This window comes from Symphodus melops (assembly GCF_947650265.1).
Source record: "Symphodus melops genome assembly, chromosome: 23".
NCBI lineage: Eukaryota > Metazoa > Chordata > Actinopteri > Labriformes > Labridae > Symphodus > Symphodus melops.
Genome location: NC_136713.1, coordinates 9,318,227 through 9,339,360, shown reverse-complemented (window position 1 = coordinate 9,339,360; position 21,134 = coordinate 9,318,227). Strand labels below are relative to the sequence as shown.

The following is a 21,134-nucleotide window of genomic DNA, read 5'->3' as shown; positions in this document are numbered from 1 at the left end:
GTTTTCAGCAACAGAAGCCACCACATCTTCCAAGATATAGCCTCACAAATTACTGCTCGATGTTGACTCGAACTCAACCAAACCCTAGTCCAAAAATGTCACATTTTCTTTTAATTCAGGGATAGTTTCATGTCTTCCAAACTAATTTAAGCCTTTAATATTTGTGTGAGGTTACCTCTGACTCTACCAAACCTCATTTGAAATGTTCACATTTCAAAGTTCAATATTGTCTCTCCTCACACTCTAAAGCTAACGCAACACAAATATTATGTTGATCATAAAAGTTGTTGATGTTTTCCTTCTCTACAAATTTAAGATGTTCTGGCTCGATGATGGCTCTGACACTAAACTCCACTCAAGAGTCTAAACACATTTAAGTTTCTGCCAGGTGTGGCCAAAGATAATTGTTTCCCTCCATGCACAATATATTTTGAAGTTGGCTCTAATTCTACCAAACTCCAGCCAAAAGAAGAAAGCTTTCACTGTCATTTGCAAGGTTGTTTCTTTTCCTCTTGAATATTTCTGGGAGACGCTGGCTTTAGCTCAACCAAACTCAAGTCAAAAAGTGCAATGTTTTGTGTTCATGTGCAAGGTTAGGTTGGTCCTTCATACATTCCATTTTGTGATCTTTAAAAGTTGCTGGCTCCAGCTCCACCAAATTCCAGCCAAAAAATAAAAGGTTTTCATTTGATTTCCTTTCACAAGGTTTTAGATTTCAACATTTTACTTCTTATCACAAGTGTCGTGTAATTTACTGTAAGAATCCATGTCAGGGATGTTGGTTTCACCCACTGTGGTTTCTACCTTGTATTTCCAGCTCAGCTTCACCAACACTTCCTCCACCTGTATGAAAGAACCTCAGTGACTGATACAGATTAGTTATGCGTGACGCCAAATAAAGAAACAGTTCTTAAGAAGTGTCCAAAAGCTGACATCACTGGTGCTACCTGCGTGTCTTCTTCACTGTATGGTTGAAACAGAAAAGTGGACTAGGAGAAGACGGTTTAAGACTTACAAGATAAAACCGGTTCCTGTTTTGTTCCCCAAAAAGAATGTGAACCTGTGGTTAATGACCCACAACGTAGCAGAGATAAAGTTTGGATTATCCGTCTGAACATCTGACTCAATGACTTGTGAAACCTCTTTACAATTGGCTCTTTTAACTGCGTGCACGCCGTCTGGTTTCACGTTTAGTGTTGTTTTATGGTGGTAAGGCAGCTGATTGCAAACAATGTGAAGCATAATACAGCAAAAGAGTCAAAATGACATGAAGAAGTCACACTGAAAGACTTATGGTGCAGCTTGAGTTAAGAAGAGCAGTTTGCTAACAACTCCTTTTATTTGGATCCAAACATTCTTAACTATTGAAATGAATCAACATTTCATGTCAGATTTATCCTCTCTTAGGTACTTCACAATAACGCTCTCAGGTTCTAAGTGTTATTTTCTTTCTTTTCCTCCCTTTCCTCTCGTGGGAGAACTGAGCGCTCTGTCACTGCTGAGTTTCTGCTCAGTGTGAAGAGTATTGTGCTGAATGATCATAAGAACCGCTCGGCTTGACTGTCAGTTTGGCTCTTTGGTTAAATCCTGAAATGTGAGTAAGAAAATGGTGGTCGATCAGAAAGTTCCTGGTTGTGAGTTTACTACGGGATGTCTGGGTAAAACGTGAGGAGGATTCAGGATGAACAAGAGTGACCAAAACACAAGAGAGGTCTCCCTTTTATCTCCCTGTTCTCTACACAAGCTCAAAGTCTGTGTGTGTGTCATTCTCACTCATTTGGTAACTCTCTCTGTGTCTCACACACACAAACACACACACATACACTTGTGTGGGTCATCGCCACCTCGTGCAGGTAAACATGAGGAGGTCACCTGTTAAACATTAATGCAATTATTTTCTTCCCCTGAAAAATAGTCCAAAAAATGTCCCAAACACCTGTGCTGTAAGCCAAATAAGACTTCAGTATTTCAGCTCTTTATCACTTCATTCTGTGGCTGATAAGTAAACACATCTTTATGCTTTTAAATGTTTTAGATTGAGCTAATTCCCTCCTACTCCCTTTGCATTTTTCCACATTTCTTTTATTATTTTCAGACATTTTTATTCTGCAGCAAAACTGTCTGAATCAAAATGAAACAAAGTCCCCTCCACCTTGAAAAGATGACTCTTTCTGACAATCAAATGCATGCACCGTCACTCCCTCGTTTTTTGGCCACAAATGCAGAAAACTGGGATTTTTTAGCCCATTTACAATTTTTCCCACAGACCCCATTCCGGCTGAGTTTTAATTTCTCCTCCACAGGTATGCACACTGTCCTGCACGCATATAAGTTACCAAACTACAAAATGGCATCACCAAGGGCGCAATTGTACAAATAGGTCACCGCATTTAAAGTCCGGATTAAGTGGGGAAATAAAATTTGCCTTCAGTGTCGATGTCTGTGCCAAATAATTGGCAAGGGATCATTAGAAAAGCGGGGCCCGTTTGCTGCTCCTTATATCGTCTTTTGCACGGAACACACATCTGTCTCCTCAGGGAGAAATATTCACCGGACATTTCTCTTTCAATATTTATCTCTAATAGATGCGTGGTAGCACGGCACGGCTGCAGAGTGCTGAAAATAATTGTGTAACTTCGTGCAAATGCCGATAATTCTCGTGCGTAATTAAGGTGAGAGGAGGGATGCTGGATCAGTGGCGCTGCGATGCTCTCTCAAACTGAGTGTCCGCTGATCTTGAAAACGAATTAAAACTGAAGAAAATCCGTATCAGCTTTGAATAACGATGAAAACAAATAAATAAGAAGCTGATTTTGAGCTTGGAAGCGCTTTAATTTATCGTTTTAAAATGTGGCATGAGGCGCACATACACACATTCCTCTGCATGAATATATCCTACAGGTTTAGGATATTCGCTTCTATCCATCAAGTCCACATCCAATTCACTTCAAACTGATAAAACAAATATATAGAAAAGGTAGAAAATTATATAGTTCAACTTTTATTCGGAATTGTTTCCTTTTCCATACTTTCGTGCGATTTCCTTCTGCCTCACACACTTCTCTCAGTAACACCTCCATGTTATTCCCCCAAAACATGTTTTAAGTGTTTTACAGAAATTTACAGTATTGGGTTTTTTTTATTCATCAAGCCATTACATTCAATTTAATTCTGATAATCCATTGAGCGCGTGAGGAAGCACACATGATGCGCCATGGACCGGAAAAGTGTGTATTAAGTCTGCCTTTTATTGTACCTGCGCACTCATTATGGAGAGAGCAGTCATTAGTGAGTCCTGATACTAAAGGAACGTGCGCCTTCACTCTGCATAACAATGCATCAAACTCACAACACCTATCCTTTACCAATTAATTAGATTATTATTATTTTTACACCTGAGACATAAACAATTTCATTAAAACTGTGACAAGGAAATATGTGTTTTTAAGAAATACATCCAAATACGATGCAGGATTTAGGACTGACTCATCAAACAGCCATTCACACAAAAAGGCCTCAGTTGTTCAAATACGCTTCCGCGCGGAAATATTGTTTTAATAGATTCCTGCAAAGGGGATTAAGTTTCCTCTCTTAATGTCTAAAAAATGAGCGATGCTGTCCGTGAGTTGCTCGCAGCTCGTCGGTCTGACTCTCTAAAGTCCAGAGAAGATGATGGCTTTTCACCCGGACTGTCATATCCTGCCATTATTTATCAGCGCTTTCAGTGACATGGTCTGCACATTTGCGCACGAGTGTTTTCGATTATACGCGCACGTAATGAGAATGTATAAGCCACACAATTGTTTATAGTTTAAAAAAAAGAGGAACAAAAGGAAACAGATAAAGTTGAAAGCTGCTTTTATTATAACACTAAATAGTGATAAAGCTGTTACAGTAGCACGAGTTAAAACATCCAAACAATGTAATAATTAATCTTTTAACGATTTAAGTTGTTTGGATTTAATCACAATTAAGAAGGTAAGACATTAACTGTTTTATCTTTTACATGTTTTAAATGACAAACCGTGTTTAAACAAATCGTAATCAAACACAGAAAATAGGCAGTTAAACTTGAACTTTAATTTTAGTCCATAAAGTTGTTGTTGTTTTTTTTGTTTTGTTTTTGTTTGTTTGCAGCTTCTCCGCTTATAAGAAAGAGCAGATTTTCAGTTTACCATCCGCTTCTTCCTCTGCTCCTCTCTCCTCCCTCTCCCACTCCGCTCTACCCGCGCGCTGGATTCGGGGAGCTCCTTATAAATAAAATCCAGCGTCCCCGGCTCTTCTTCCTTATTGGTCAGGTGGAGCCGTTACCTCACTCCGGGGTGCGTGACGCAGCGTCTTCACGTATCCTTCACGCGCGTCTCTTCTTGTTTCTTATTGAGAGTCTTGTCGTTGGTCGGAGGGAGAAAAGCGGGATTGTCAGCAAGCCGAAGAGAGTGCGAGGAGCGGACCCGGGTGCGCTCGATACTCAACACTTCCCATCCCGGGAGGAGAGCGGCGCACAAGAGCAGTCTCTCTCTCTCAGTCGCTTTCTCAGTGTATCGGTCTCTCTCGCTCTCACACACACTTTCTCTACACGTATCTCTCTCGCACCCATACACACACACACACAGGGAGGCCCGCGTGCACGCACGCTCTTCATACGTCTCCACTTTGCCAGAGTAAATTACGGCATTGATCTTAACGGCGAGTGCGGATCTGTCTCTGGTGTTCGTGCTTTCTTCGACGAAGCGACTTGGAGAAACGGACAGAGAAGTGAGTAGAGCACCTATTGTTTATAACCTTAATAATCATTATCACTCGTGGACTTTTACAGGCTGTGTGAATGTGTTTGCGCTGTATAACTTTGCTGCCACTGTCTATGGAGCGGGTTTATCCTCGTCGCACATATCGAGGATCCGGATGCTTTAGATGGATTTGACCAACTTTCTGCTGTGTGATCTCGGGTTGCTCCAGTTTTTTACCGGCAAAAGATGTGGAGAGTAATCCTCCGTAAAGTTGGTTTAACATTGGTTTGGTTGTTAACTTCTGAGTTCAACTCGCTTGGATCGACGCACCTGTCATTACTTTAGTTTTTTTTTTTTAACAAGTCATTCAGTAGAGGCGAATGTATAAATCTTAACTGTCATATTTTGCCATCTGTCAAATAAATAAATAAAACTCTTTCAGGTGACTATGCCCTCCTGTTTCAACATAAAGTTAATCTTCAAACTTATTTCATTGATCTGTACATTCAGCCTTGTACCCACAGAAGCTTCTGACTCTTCACAAACCAATATGCCTTTAACATTTGTCTCTTTCCATGAGCAAAACTCTTCACTGCTTTAAGACAACTTGGAGATGTCCGCAGTGTGCCCTTAGTGTCATAAACATGGCCTGATTGACGTTTAGAATGACAAACATCTTCGTCCAGATCTGCCGCTCTAAACTCCGTGCGTCAAAGTATCTGGTCCGCGGTGTTCTTTGCTCCGAGCGCACAGAGAGGAGGACAGAGCCAGCTGACACTCAAGAATAATAAACTCGTTTTTAAAGTTTCTCTTGCAGATGTACGAGGTCCCGCTTCATATAAGTATATATTCTTGTAATTATTTTTAATAGAGACTTAATTTCAAGTGAGCTCATGATGTACTTTACATCATTTTTCAGTAATATGAATTAAATGAGCAAAGGCAAACAAACACGAGGGAATAGAAAGGTGTCATTTACGGATACTCATCTGTGACTTCCTATTTCACTTCTCAATTGTAGGGAAACTGTGATCTTCAGATTCACATTAAAACACTACTTTCTGTTTGAATACAGTGACCACAGACACACTCTCACATCTTCTTTCAATGCACACCTTTCTCAAATATCTTTCAACATAGTGATGAAGGTTTTTGAACTTGTTGTCGATTTAAATCTTGTGTATGGTCTGTAAAGTTTAGTTTGTGTTACGTCCCCCTCGCCCATAGATAAGGTGATGAAGGCGTTTCATGTGTGTTGTCGTTTTATTTTATTGGCGAGGATGGAAAGCTGTATTCTCCATTTGACCTCACACACACACATTTCAAAACAAGCACGTTTTCGAGCTCATTGGACCCCCTAATCTAAACTGTTTGTCCTTCACTTTTGTGTGTGTGTGTGTGTGAGACAGAGAGAGGAACAAATAATGCAAACACAGAGTCATGTGTGTATATGCATGTACTAAATGTGAGAGTGTGTATCTGGGTCACTGCTGGGCTCTGTGCTGATGGCCGGGTGTTTTTTTCTTCGTCTACAGCGTTTCGACTGACCCCTCTCCTCTGCTTTGAAAGTATTTCATTAGGTAATGGCCGAGCAGGAACACAACAGTCTGCTTTGTGGGCTTAGAGAAAAGTCTGCTGCTGATTTAGTCTGTTTGTGCATTTTTACATTTACTGTATCTCTGAAGAATCTGACTGTCCTGTTTTTTTTTTTTTTTTTTAATTTAATGAATTGTAATGCTGAACTCTTGTGATCGAAGGCACAGCTCGAACGAACTGTTGTAGGAAGCAGATTTAATTTGTGAAATATTTTCATAGTCTTGACCCTGAAATCCTTTGCAAAGCAGATGCAAACATGCAACATGGAAAACGCTGCCTGTACACACGTGCAATAGGGCAAAAGTGCAAACAAATATTCCACTGTTGATCCGTTTGGAAGTGCCCTAGACTCTTTCTGGGGTTCTTCTTGTCTTTCGGACTTGAAAACTAAATGGATGAGAAATAGCAAGAACAAGAAAGATATGAATGACTTGTGCAGTACATTATAATCATTGGATTGAGATTTTTGTTTTTATAGAAATACGGGATGAATGCTTGGTTTTCCTGCACTTCCAGGATTTATGTACTGTGTATCAGTGAATGCTATTCGGTTATTTGGATGGGTAAGATATTGGCCCTTTGTCAGCAGACACTGCTCACCCAATTTTCTGTTTTTAGAGAATTCAGAAAGTGACTTGCTCCTTTTTACGGTGCATGCTTTCAATACCACAGGTGTCTCTCTCTTGCCTTACAAGAGAGGAAATATTTAAATATGTTGGAAAAAGAAAAAGCATGCCTTGAATATGCAGTACGTACAAAAAAACTGCTTCAACCCCAGGTTATAGAAATTAACACAAAACTCAAGAAGTTCTCGTACCTTGATATTTGCTGCTTTTGTAAATAAAGAAGGTACTTATTTCATTCAAATTATGTGAAGTCGAACAAAAGCAGGCAAAAAACGACATCAATATGAAATAAATTGCAGCTTTTTATCCTTTAGAGTTGATGAATTCCCTCTGACAAGAACAAAGACGCTGTCTATTCTTCACAACTCCACACAAGGTGCAGAAATCAAGGTTACTGCTCAGGGGACGAAGAGGAAATGGAAGATTAACACGTAACTGGGTTTTCTCTGTGTGGCTATTATTTTAGTCAAGAATGTATTTTGAGTGGTCTGTTAATGTGGCTGCTACTATTTGTTATTCACGGAAGTTCTTTGGAAATGTTTGTGATTGTTAATGAATGGTGTTTTCAGAAAGTTTTCTTCTCAAAATGTCAATATTAAGTTCTGAAAATTCAGATTTATTTCAAACCACTGAACACTGATCATCATGTGAACAGTTTTGAATTTGACTCCCTATGTACCTCATAATTAAGGACTGTTCATACAGTACAGACACACTTTATTTAAAGATATGGAAAATAAAGCTCACCATTGTCAATGATTTGGTTTCTCTTGGACAGAAAAAAGGGGTCGCCATGCTTGGGGACAAAGATTACATTTCAAGGAATTTCCAGTTAAATTTTACTGAAATGATTTTTTGCTGTTCTGTGTTTTTCTTGTGCAGGTAACTCCTCTCATAGTGAATGTCTGTGAGGACCCTTTGTCATGTCCCTTTAGCTCCCCTGCGTGATGCCTGATCATGACAGCACCACACTCTTAACCAGACAGACCAAGCGCAGACGTGTCGACATCGGGGTGAAAAGGACTGTTGGTAGCACGATATTCGGCCGCACCAGGGACACCCTGTTCGACAGCATGAACCAATCGCACTGCATGGACCAGGACGGAGACTGCTCTTTGGTCGCTCACGGCCACGGGAGTACCAACGTTGACGGGGAAAAGTCAAACGTTCTCAGGAAGTTGCTGAAGAGGGCAAACTCGTACGAAGACGCCATGATGCCCTTCCCCGGGGCCACCATTATCTCTCAGCTACTGAAGAATAACATCGGAAAGAATGGAGGAAGTGACTCAGGCTTTCAGGTAAACACATGTACACAGCTAGTTGTCAATTTGCATATTTATCATAAATGATTCATGAAGTCACTATTTAGTTGCCATTCCTTTGAACATTTATTTCCTCTGCCCAATAACCAATCACTAACTGATATTTAATTCAGTATTCTTGTTCTTAATCACAGGGGAGTGGAGCTTTGTCCAGTGGAGGTTCAGAGATCCAGGCGGAGGATGCTTGCAGCAACTCCTCTCATGACCGGGACAGCCCCTCTGACTGCCTCTCTCCTGGGCCTCCTCATGCCCCTCCATCTTCCTCCTCCTTCGGGCGTCCTCCTCCTGCTTCTAGTCTCAACACGCACGCTCCCTCTCAGCAGGCCCTCTCGCTCTCCTCCTTCGACCTGGACAGGCTATCAGACGAGCACCTTCGCGCAAAGCGTGCTCGTGTGGAGAACATCATCCGCGGTATGAGCCACTCCCCACTGGTCCGGCCCAACGCCGGCGACCACAGCCAAGAAAGCAACCGCGAGAATGAGAACAGCAGCAACAACAGCAGCAGCAGCAATGACCACAGAGGAGATGGCAACAGCCACAATACCAGCAGCCACAACCACAGCCGGAGCGACAGGCCTTCTTCTCTGCTGAGCTCTCCGGGTTTGCGAGGCGGTGTGGTCAGCGTTGGCGAGGTTTACAGGGAGAATAAGAGAAAGCAGCGGCTGCCGCAGCAGCAACACAGCTTCACCCAGCTGGTGTGTTCCAGGCAGGAGCAAAGGCAGGAAGAGAGACGGCAGCTCAAACTCCAACTGGAGGACATGCAGGTTGGTTGTGAATAGCATACATTTCTGTTGAAAAAAACCCTGAATTTGAACTCAGCAAACTTTGCAAATTCAAACCTATTGACGAAATATCCACCTGCTCCTTGCCATAATACCTAGACAGAGGCTAAATCTATTATAGAAAGTCTATTGTCTTGTCTCTGTGGCATTAATGCAAACAGGATAAGAGGTGAGACAGAACTTGCTTTCAAAATTTCAAAAAAGTATGGTACATTTGAGCTTAGAAAAACTGCTCAATTTACATCCCCTTCAGTGAAGTTCTGGTAAAAGGCAACGTTAAGATTAAAAGATGACTATTCTAACATTCTCCTCTGTTACTCAGAAACAGCTTCGCCAACTCCAGGAGAAGTTCTACCAGATCTATGACTCAGAGTCCGAGGAAGAGGAAGACAACGGCGAGCCAGACCGAGGAAGAGAAAGAGAGGAGGATGGCAATTTGTCAGAGGACAGTATACGCTCTGACGGCCTGGAGGAGAGGCACCGAGACAGAGGGCGGCATAGCCATGACGACCTATCAGAGCTAGACCCGGGCCTGTTCCTAGATCGGGCCAGAGCCCTCCTCCGAGAGCAGGCCCTGATAGATGGTGAGTTGGAGGAAGACGTGGATGGCAGGGAACAAGAGGAGAGGAAAGGAGAAAAGGTGGTGAAGAGGAGAGGGGCAGGAGGAAGGCAGTTAGCGGAGACGCTGAAACAGGAGCTTAACTGTGCCGTGTCGCAGGTGGTCGACACGGTCGTCAAGGGCTTCTCCTCGCCAAAGCAAGCCGTCAGCCACCATCATGGCTGCCACAGTAGCACACCAGCTGCACCCTCCTCATCCTCCAACTCCTCCTCATCATGTCCTCCACCTTTTGGTCCCCTCCCCTCTCTTACTCCAGACTCACGCTTTGGTGTAGGCGCCCTGGCCCTGAACGGCAACGGCAGCCCTACCCCAAACTACCACTCCTCTAACCAGAGGCTGCACTGCTTTGGCGATGTGATCGTCCCAAGCCCGCTGGATTCATTTGGTGGTTTGAGTGGCCGACTGAGCGGCGTTCCAACGCCCAACGACCAAACAGAGGCTCTGCCACTGGTGGTGCGAAAGAATAGTGGAGGTGGGGGAGAGAACACCAACCCGTCTCTTCCTCCCCCTCCTCACCATCCCTCCCTCCACCCTTCTCCCCTCACAGCCTCGCTCGGGTTCAGCCCCCCATCATTTCGCCACCCGTTCCCTCTTCCCCTTATGGGTTATCCATTTCAGAGCCACCTGGGGCCGCACGGAGGACACGGGTATCCACCAGCGCCCAAGGAGCATCATCGGTCCTCTCCTGACTCCATGGACATGACCCGGGAATCCATCAGCCTCAGAACCAAAATGGCGTCTCTAGGAGGCCATCTCAGTCACCACCACCACCATCATCACCACAGGCAGAGCTCGCCGAACCAACATGGGCCAGAGGGTCTGTCCTTGTCCCTCATCAAGTCTGAGTGTGGGGACCTGCAAGACATGTCCGACATATCGCCCTACTCTGGCAACACCGTATCCTTTCACCTGTGAAGCTCGTGTGTATGTGACTGCTCCTGCATTTCAAACCACTTCAAACCTTCAATCGTCACCATAATAGGTTTATAATTACGTCATGTTTAGGTATCGGTCTCACTCCGATAACAAAAGTAGGACAAGCATGAACTCGTGGGGTGTAAACTACTGAGCACAAAAGGTAAATATTACAGCTGCTTGAAAATGGAAAGCTAAATTAAATCTTTTGTGTGCAAAGGTTTCAGGAAGAGAATAAATGTGTAAAAGTATCTGAACACCTCATTTAACAAGAATGAATTTGCAGTGATGATTTTTGTCATCGATCTTCTGCTACTACACAAGCATTAAAATGCATTAAAGTGTAGTGATGTCATTTGACTCTGACTGTATTTCCTTGCTCCACAAGAGTCACATTTGAAATACAGTCAAATGTACCGAGACTACTTAGAGACAACAGCGGCAGGCAGTCACTAAACAAAGTCTTTAATATCAATTAATCTGAATAATTGGTTCCTCTTTTCTCCTCGCCGAGTGGGGAAGATGAAACAGGGCGCGATGGGTCTTGCAAGAGGGGGAAGATTAAACAGGTCGCACGCTGCTCTCTCAAGCTCTTTTAAGTCTGTGCAGCAGGTTGTGCTGTTTAAAGGTGCTGAGAAAGGCGAGTGAGCCTCCTCTTCGTCGCACACACACACACACACACACACACACACACACACACACACACACACACACACTGTCTGAGACACTCTTGTGCCGTTAGGTTCTCTTTCATCACAAAGACTTTGTACATAAACGCTCAAAGCAAATCATATTTCACTGTGTCTGTGTGCGTTTGTGTGTGCGTGTGGGGTAAGACCTTGTACATAGGAGCTCAAAGCTAATCATATTTCAAAGAGCGAGGGAGAGGCACAGGTGAATGCTTGGCTTTATTGATGGAAGCTTTCTCAGTGTGTGCGTTTAGAGGATTCGTGTGCACGTGTGGGTGCACATTAGGAGGCGTGTAATACCTAAAACACACACTCGCATTATCTTTTAGAGGTTTGAGCTGCTTCTCTCCCCTCCCTCTCGCTGTGGAGCGCTCCTGCTCACTTTCATTTGCTGGCCTTCGCTTGCTGTTACTCTCTGTGTCTCCTCCGTTTACGATCCACAAACACACACACACACACACACACACACACACGTTAACGAGACACGGACTCCTTTTCAAGGCGTGTTCACGAGGACAGGTGTTTGCAGGTAGCTGTTTATCTTTTCAGCCTTAACCTTTTATATGAAGAGGGTTTCTCCCGGGCCACTTAAGATGCACACTTTGACTCACATGTTCACACACACACACACACACGCACACACACACACACGCACACACACACACACACACACACACACACACACCTACAGACACACGCTTGAAGAACAAAGTGAAAAGAAAAACAAGACTTTGAACCTGACAAATAGGAACTCCTTGCAGCTGTGATGTGGGATGTGATCACAGTGTCGTCTTCAAAGCCAATTTAGATGTTGCTTTAATTACAAAAAAGAAGAAATATTTGACACGTCTCTTGATCCAGCTGAGCCGTTTCATTCCAAAATGCTTTTCTATTCATTTGAAGAAGAACAAAAGTCTTTGAAATCGGACATTAGTATTTCAAAGATGTTGACCACCCTTTAAACCTCTCTTCTTTTACTACAGAAAAACAAAAAAGTGTTTTTAATACATTTTATTTGAAAAATTAAGTCAATACAGTTTAATTAGGAAAATATCTTTCTTAATATGAATTCATTCAATTTATTCACTTCTTTTATTAGAGGATAATGTTTTAGAGGAATTGCTCAAATACAGCTTGCTCTAAAATATGACACAAATGTTTGATATTAAAATAAGTGATTCAGGCAGACAGAAGTGTCCTTATTGTCAACGGTTGCCGCTTTTCTCAAACTTATTTCACTTTAAAAGAAAGATTTTTGGCTTTAACATGAAAGACCAAGAAAATCTGATTCCTGAAAATCCTGGGTTATGTTTCTATTTTTTCATTCAGATAAATGCTTGACCAGATGACTACTCAATTAATGTACATACTGCATTATGATTCAAGTGCATGTGTTGTCTTTGTGAAACAGTATCATATCTAATTCAACACTTCTGTTTCCTCATTTTGATACAATATGTAGTCTAACATGTGCACTTGAAATTGTAGTATAAGCCACATTTCCTATGAGGTCTTCTCCTATTCTTTGGTTTGATTGTGTTTATTTCTTTGTTCTGTCTCTTTCTCTACCTTTGTGTTTGATTTGCATAGTAGGAACTAAATTAGTACAGGTTGATTTAAGGCTGCAAGAAAGCCTGGCAGTTAGCTTAAAGTGTTTTGCATCGATCACACACACACACACACACACAAAAACAGTCACACATACACCCCCCCCCCCCCCCCCCCCCCAGGTCTGTGTATCTTTAATCCTTTGTACAGAGCTGAGCAGATGTCCCCCATTCATTTATGAATCTATCCCCCCTCCCCATCCCCTCTCTCTCTCTCTCACACACACACACACACACACACACACACACACACACACACACACACACACACACACACACCTGGCAGCAAGGTCAAATTACAGCTGATACAGTGAGCCCTGCACAAAACACACACAAACACAGATGTACATCAGGTTGATCACACACACCAACAGGAACATCATCGGTACCTTTGTTTATTCACTGACTCAACTTAGCTGCTATGATACAAATACGCGGCCATTTTCCTTTTTTCATTGTATTGGCTTCATACTGTTAAGTCTGAGTCATGATTGTGAGGTTTAGTGTGTCAGTGTGCTTCAATGTGTGTGTGTGTGTGTCTGTCTGTGTGTGTGTGTGTGTGTGTGTGTGTGTGTGTGTGTGTGTGTGTGTGTGTGTGTGTGTTAGAGTAGAAAACAGTCTGCAGAAAGAGAACAGAGTGTGTTACCTGCTCTGAACACACACACAGTGACAGCTTGGTATGAATGTTAACTAGCGGACGGTGTTGTTGTTGGGTGACCTGACGTATCTGCAGTTGAATGAATGATGGATGACAATGAGAACACAAAAGGACACTGTTGATATCATGGTAGTTTTTGGCTGCTGCTGTTTTGTGCATCATGCAGACAGACGGTGTCGAGAGAGATTTAAGACTTTCCAGCGTGCAGTGAGGACTGATGCTATAAAAAAACAAAACACCTTCAAGACGAGTGAAACAAGGTTTGGGGGACAAATTCCTCACCTTTGTTCGTGCAAAAACATACCGCCATGTTGACTTTGAACGCTCACTGAACAAATACCTACATTTGAACCATAACTGTGAGCAGAAAAAGCCAAGCGGGAGGTTTTTTTCCCTCCCTTTATAAGTATGAATAGACTTCAAATACGCAATGTGGCTTCAGCTGCAAATTACAGATTTGAGTCACCTGGGATCAAAAACTTTGATAACCATCTTTTAAAGAGAATAAACTGTAAATACTACAAATAAAGTCAGTTTATAGCCCAACTCGAGAAAAAATGTCAATTTCGCTTTCCTGACTCAATCCAACCAGCGTTTGTCAAACAGGCAAAGGTCTTAAATGCTCTCATTTCTGGGTTGATGTGACATTTTCCCTTCAAATGAAACAAATAACGTGGATAATAAAAAAGTGCGGTGGCAGACTTGACTGTCCTTCTGTTTTTCTGTGGTGAAGCTATTCCCTCTCTCTTCTCTCGCCTAGTTGCTGATGCTTTCCTCTCCCTCTCCCCAGCCATATCGGGCCCCTGGGGTTTCTGTACGAGTGTGTGTACGTGTGTGTGTTTGTCTGTGTGCTAATTGACCTTGCAGGGGGTTCCATTGATTGCCTCATCTTCTCTGATAGATTATAGGGCTGTTAATGTGGTGGGGAAATGGCAGCGTGGTGGGGCACAGCTGTTGTCACACACTCTCTCTCTGCGTCCCTGCGACCGGGGCCTCCTCTGCAATTATTATTTTCCTTGTTGAGACGGTGGGATGCACACTCAGGCTGCAGAGATGCACAAGTAGATGTGGGATTTGATCCAAAGCCAGCAGGCGCTCCAGTATACTTTTGAGGTGGGAGTAAAATAGCACGCCTTCTAAAGAACTGGTTCTCTAGTTTTGTTCAGCCGTTGTGCTGTCGTCTGCACGACTTTTACTCGAGTGGTCAGTCTTCGATTCGATAAAGCAAATAGGCTATACTCATTTTTAACACTTTAAAAAATGCAGATCTTCACTTAGGAAGCAGGGACGCATAAGAACAACAAAGTGTGTTCCAGCTAAAGCTGATGACCAAACGACCGACTCTCCTCGAAGAAGACACATGCATGAAACTTCCAAATGTATTCACTTCATGTTCAACAGTTTCAGAGTGTGTGTGAGAAGGAGTACTTTTTTATATCAAGCCCATTTTGAGATGATTTAAAGGTCTTGGTGAAACAACACATCCCTGTTTCCTTCACAAGTCGTACTTCAGATTCAGGAGGGCCTGTCTCCAAACCACCTGAAGAAAGCCAAGCTGATGTTCTTCTACACCCGCTACCCGTCCTCCAACATGCTGAAAATATTCTTCTCTGACGTCAAGGTAAGACTTTCACCTCTTTTTTTTTTTTTAATTCTCCCTGTGATTTGTCTTTTCTGTGTCTTTTCTTGCAACATACATGATCTCTTTGTTCATGAGCGTTTATCCATGCAGAGATTGTTAGAGGTAAAGTTTAGAGCAGCTCAATAATAGACAACTTAACCTGGCAGGTCACTAAATGCAATTCACTGAAAAGCAGAAAAGGAGTGGATACAAAACATCTTCGGGTGCAAGAACAGAGACGAAGAAGTCACCTCTAGCTGCTTTAATCTTACAAGCTCTTGCTCTTTCAAAACGACCTCGAGAGAAGTTCGTAATATCGCACTGAGTACCACTTAGAGATGAAGCCGACAGTGAACATGTACATCATTTCAAGGAGAGGTGAAGAAGTAATTCAAAGCCCGAGTAGAATAGACGAGCGAGGTGAGAAGTGTTGCTGTGACTGTGAAGATGAAAGACTTCTTTAGAATCACATCACCTTTTCAACATTTACAACATTTTCTTGACTGATTGGAAAATTGAGTTGTAGTGAACAGGTGTGTGTCTTTTAGATTTTGCACACTTTACTGTGTGATTTTATTCTGTTGTGTTGCTTTCGTGTGTTTTCCGTTATTCCGTATACGTGTGTGTCTGTAGGAGGCCGTGTGGCACAGATGGGTGCTCCAGTCTGTCACGTCTTTGCAGCATAATTAGAGTTTCTGGCCTTAATCGGCCGGGGGTTGGAGGGAGGGGTTTAAACGCCCACTTTCCCTCTCACACACATACTGTAACACCCCCTCCCCAACACACACACCAGCCCTTTCACTCTCACTGTCACCAACATAAAGAAAGATATCAAACTTTTATTTTAGCATTTAAACCAGACAAATAACTTCAGTTGGATTTGACGGGCGGTGGGATGCGCAGGTTGAGAAGGAACTTAAGAGAAAAAGGTGGATAGTTTGTGTGTGTGTGTGTGTGTGTGTGTGTGTGTGTGTGTGTGTTGGGGGGGAGGTGTTTGAGAAAATGACAGAGGGAGCGAGAGGAGCGGAGGACAAACAAATGAAAGAGAAGACAACAGAACAACAGCTTTAAAAACAAAGGCGCTGATTGTTTTGTGTTTACAGGCTGAAAAGTGATTTGCAAAAGGAGCATACGGCTCCTCTACGGATTCAGGACGCTCTATTCAAATGAGCACACACACACACACACACACCAGCTGCCCTTTGGCTCGTATCTGTGGTGACCACTTCCTCGTGGTGGTGCCACATCCTCACCCGCTGCCATGGCAACAAGGGACACCAGGTGCCAGGCAAACACAAGGTTGCTAAGCTTACCTGCTCCCAGTAAGAGCGAGTGTGATGAACTGTGAGTCCAGTGAAACTGGTTCTCCTCTGCATGGTGAAGCTGAGCTCATAAAAACACAAAACGCTTCTGGATTAAACGTCACTTTAAAAAGTGAGACAAACAAAAAGCTTCAGAACTTCACAAACGTTTCAGCTGAATTATCTCTGTTGTCGTTCTGCTGCCAGTCTTTTCAAATCTGCCACTTTTCATTTCTCTGGGTCGAAGAGAGAGAGGGAATCATTTAAAAAAAACAAAAAAAACATTAAAATAAAAACAAAACTTTCAGACTGAATCTTTACGTTCAGATTGCCAACATTGTAATGTTAGGTAAATGTAAAAGAGTCTAAAAAAGCAGCAGATGTTGCGCAGCAGTGTTCTTTTTCTGCGTGGACGACATTTGTTGCTTCAGTGAGACTTGATGGCAGCGTGGGGGTTTTAAATGGGATTGACTGAAAATACAGTGCAAGTGTTCATTGTAAGGACCAAACATGTCACGCAGTGCAACAGTGTGACTCATTGATGTGTTTTTAATAGTTGGTGGACACAATGGAGCTCTATGACAAGGAGGAGGACAAACTTAAAACAGCAGACAAACTCTTTGTTCTTCTCGTTTGTTTTGACCAAGAAGAAGAAAATCATCTTATTGTTTAAGACATTTCTGCTTTCTTAATATTCTCATTTTATGCAAATAAAGGTCTGTCGTCAAATTGAGTTTTAATTGAGTTATAATCCCAGATAATCCGTCGTATCTTCATGTGGGAGGAACTCTACTCATATTACTTTGCTTAATAAAAAAATGAATCGCGGATAATCCTGATTGTGATGAGCGAGGCTGTTCTTTTCAAGGCATTCGTAGTGTGTGTGTGTGTGTGTGTGTGTGTGTGTGTGTGTGTGTGTGGGTCAGGCTGAGGGGGTGAGAGTGCCCTGTTGCTGTCTGCCTGTGTCTATGTGTGTGTCCCGTGTTATTGTCCCATTGCATTCATTACCCTCATTATTACCATATTTCCAAAATCCGGGTCAATGTCTCCGTCTCTCTTTTTCTTTCTCACCCTCTATCTCTTCCTCCGCCCCCCCCCCCCCCCCCCTCCTTACAGGGGGAACAATAAGTAGCATGTGTTAGAAGGATCAGGCAGATTCACTGTAAGGGAATTAGGGCCCTGAATGGCTCCCCTAATTGGACTTGAATGGACTTTGTCTCTGGGAAACTGGTTCTTAAAGATGAGCCTCTTGCGAACAATGGCCGCCTCGCTTAGTGTGGGAAGTGGGTTGAGGCGACAATTGTTTTACACACATGAGCGAGCACGCACACACACACATAAACACACAGGGGGATCTTAATTATGTAGTGAAAGCTCTTGCCTTCTGACCAGACAATCATATATGGTCGCACGAGACACTGAGGTGGCTGCCGTCTCGTCTTGAGAGAGTCAGTGAGAGTAATTAAGAACTTGTTAAGACCCGAGGAGTTTGGATTAATTAGACGCTGGCCTGGCTCGCACACACTCTCACTCGCGGGTTCTCTGCCAGCTTACACTCACTCTCTCTGACACACACACTAAACGTGAAGGAGCGACACATTTATCATGACGGCTCTCGCCTTGAGAGGCTGAAGTGAGATAGCGAAGCCTCAGCAGGAATCAATTAGCCCAACCCGCCTCTCAGTCGCCTTTTCAATTAGAGCGACACCGCCAATTTGAAAACGTCAAGATATGAACACGTAAAAGCTTGGTAACTGATTCTATAACAACTGCAACATTATTAACAGTACAGTGTTTGAGTCTGCTGGATGACTGAGGCTTTAAATGTTATTCACAAACACTGAGTAGGCAGGACATCATGTGAAGGCAGAGATATGACACATTATACAGCACTGTTTTTTTCTTCTTGTTAACCCAATCTATTCATCAAAAATGTTTAAAAATAAATAACTTCAAAAAAATTCAGTTATGCTACACTAATCCTATAGTGGTAGTATAGTTTAAAAAACGTCAAATCTTTTGTTTTCCACTTCCGTGATGCACAAGACGTCCAAGCTAGAAAGCAGTTATTGCTGTTTGTTTCTGTTTGATTGTCGTCACATTTACCGTGACCACGGACCAGCACTTACCACTACGGCTCATTCGTTCGACCGAGATCAGGCGAGAGAGCAAAAAACGAATCCTCTCAATTCACTGAGTGCTGACTTACAACAGGCAACGCTGATGATATCCAAGATAACTGTGAGCACGTAAATACACAAGCTCTGAACATGAATGCTGATCATCAACAGCTCAAACTTAAGTCCCACTAAAGACATCCCTGTAACATCTGTAACATCAGCATCAAAAATGATTTTTCTCAAATAACTAAAACCTTTACAAACCTTGTTAAAAGCGTACCTATGGATACGTGATGTTATAATCTATGCACGACATTGCCAAATAACCTGACAACACGACAACTCTCCGGCAGAGTAAAGTGTCACGGAAAGCAGAAATATGGCCAAACACTATTTGAAAAAGTTCCTGCAGCAGCTATTCTTACAGGAAACCTTCAGTGCTACGACTCGTGCGTTTATGTCGATGGTGCACATTCACACTGTCCTCTCCAAAATCTGCCGAGCTACGACGAATCTGGTTGAAGTGGGCAGATTCTTAAAGGATGCGTGTGTTTGCCCTTCCAACACGGCCTGAGGGCGCTGACAACAGTCACCATCAAGGGGAGGGGAGAGGGGGTGAGGCTCTGTGACACTTTCTCTGACACTCTCTCTTTGCCCCCTTTTTGGTTGTAAACAGAAAATGGCATTCCTCAAGCTCAGCATTTTGGCCCCCCTACCATTCTCTGTCTGTCTTTTGTCTCTCGCCTCTCTTGTTTCGGTTTGTGCTGAATGTGATGAGTGGGACGAGACAGAGTCGGTGGGTGGGTGGGCAGGTGGTCTGATGACGGCATGTTTGCATGTCCTGTCCACATGTGAATCACAAATTGGAAATATGCTGAGTGAAATTTCATTGTGAGGTTCGAGAACTAAATCTGCACCTCATGCTCAGCTGATCCAGCTGTGCTTTGTCCATAATCTGAAACAAGCCAGAGATGGAAAAAGGCGTTCTGTGCAGTTTGCATCAAACTCTCTACAGACGTATCTAGTCATGTTACAGGCAGTCTGGTACATGCAAATCTACATATGTGCTGCTGATATCTATTTCCTCATTTGCAAAATCATTTGTCCGAAGTTATGAAGAATCATGTTGCTGTTTGAGTCTCTGAAAGACACAGTGTACTTCAGAAAGATAGCACATTTTTGTGGTGTGTGTGTGTGTGTGTGTGTGTGTGTGTGTTAATTGCTGAGTTATCATGTTCATTTGTGCATTTTTTTGTGGGTCAAACTCCCCTACCCACAAGTCTGCACGCACATATTTCCCCTCCTGTCACTATGCTCTGTAAAACATACTCTCTTTCTGTTGTGATACACACACACACACACACACACACACACACACACACACACACACACACACACACACACACACACACACACACACACACACACACACACACACACACACACACACACACACACACACACACACACACACACACACACACACACACACACACACACACAATTATGCTCCATTATGTCACCCCTCTGACAGTTCCTGAAAAATATCTCTTTCCCCTTCTGTCATCCTCGACTCGTCTCTCTCCCTGCTTTTTTTATTTAACCTCCCTCCATTCATCTCTCTCTCTCTCTCTCTCTCTCTCTCTCTCTCCCTCTCTCTCGCTCATCCCTTGTTCCTGTGGGACAATGTCTTGCAACAATACCAAGCTTAATCTCCGTATCAAAGCTGTTTTTCCCCTTCACTGAACACACACACACACACACACACACACACACACACACTTTCACTGGGCTGTCACATGTGTTTTGTTTCTGCATGTTTTGTTTCTTACCATGACGAGATAAAAAATATGCTAAAATAGGCATCGGCACACATCAATACAGAGCTGCTTAATTAAAGAATTCCTAAAAACTTGATAAAAGGTTATTTACTCCAACCTGCAGCCACGACACGCTTCAGGTGAAAACTCTTTTTCTTAATTAATGTTCAGTTTTTCAATGAAGCACATCCAGCAGCATCACGATTCACTGACTGAACTTTAGCACAAACTGCTCTCCTGATTACTCTTCTCCTTTAATGTCTCTTTCCACTCTGCAGCAGACAAACACAAGAAACTGGGCTCATCAAGTGACCCAAACGTTTCCGAAGTGAAGGACGTTTGAGAGCTTTTCTGTTTTTGTAGACACATGTTGATACTACAACAAGTCAAATATTCTTAAAGTTAAGAAATGTTAAAGATGTCTTATCCTGTGCGATAAAGGCCTTCAGGGCAGCAGCAGTGTTTAAAGGGAGATGTCGCTTTAGCGTGGGCTCAACGTACCTGACAGCTTCATCATAAGATTGAATTTGGGTCATTCTTGTTGATTTGGGAGGTTTTCCCTCCTCAATCAGTTTAAGACCTCAATGGACAGTATTTCAGTGACTAATGGGAAACTGAATCAATGGGAAACAGACTAGTACATATGTCTCAGTGCATACAGGAGCTTTCGTGCCATTTTTAAAGCACTCACACTGAGTCTAAGGTCAAGTCTAATGTGATGACATATCACC

General features: G+C 42.9%; 2 protein-coding genes across 2 annotated transcripts in view; one reads left to right on the top strand and one right to left on the bottom strand.

Annotated features, from left to right (window-relative positions):
* LOC306818749 (uncharacterized protein) overlaps positions 1-21,134 on the bottom strand; it is a 153,027-nt gene that overhangs the window by 78,068 nt on the left and 53,825 nt on the right. The window lies entirely within an intron of this gene.
* prox1a (prospero homeobox 1a) overlaps positions 3,909-21,134 on the top strand; it is a 31,563-nt gene continuing 14,337 nt past the window's right edge. Inside the window, exons 1-5 of the mRNA XM_079336463.1 lie at positions 3,909-4,755; positions 7,832-8,247; positions 8,406-9,035; positions 9,376-10,569; positions 15,055-15,162. Of these exons, the coding sequence (XP_079192589.1) occupies positions 7,897-8,247; positions 8,406-9,035; positions 9,376-10,569; positions 15,055-15,162 (2,283 nt within the window). The 5' untranslated portion in view covers positions 3,909-4,755; positions 7,832-7,896. The remainder of the gene's footprint in view (positions 4,756-7,831; positions 8,248-8,405; positions 9,036-9,375; positions 10,570-15,054; positions 15,163-21,134) is intronic.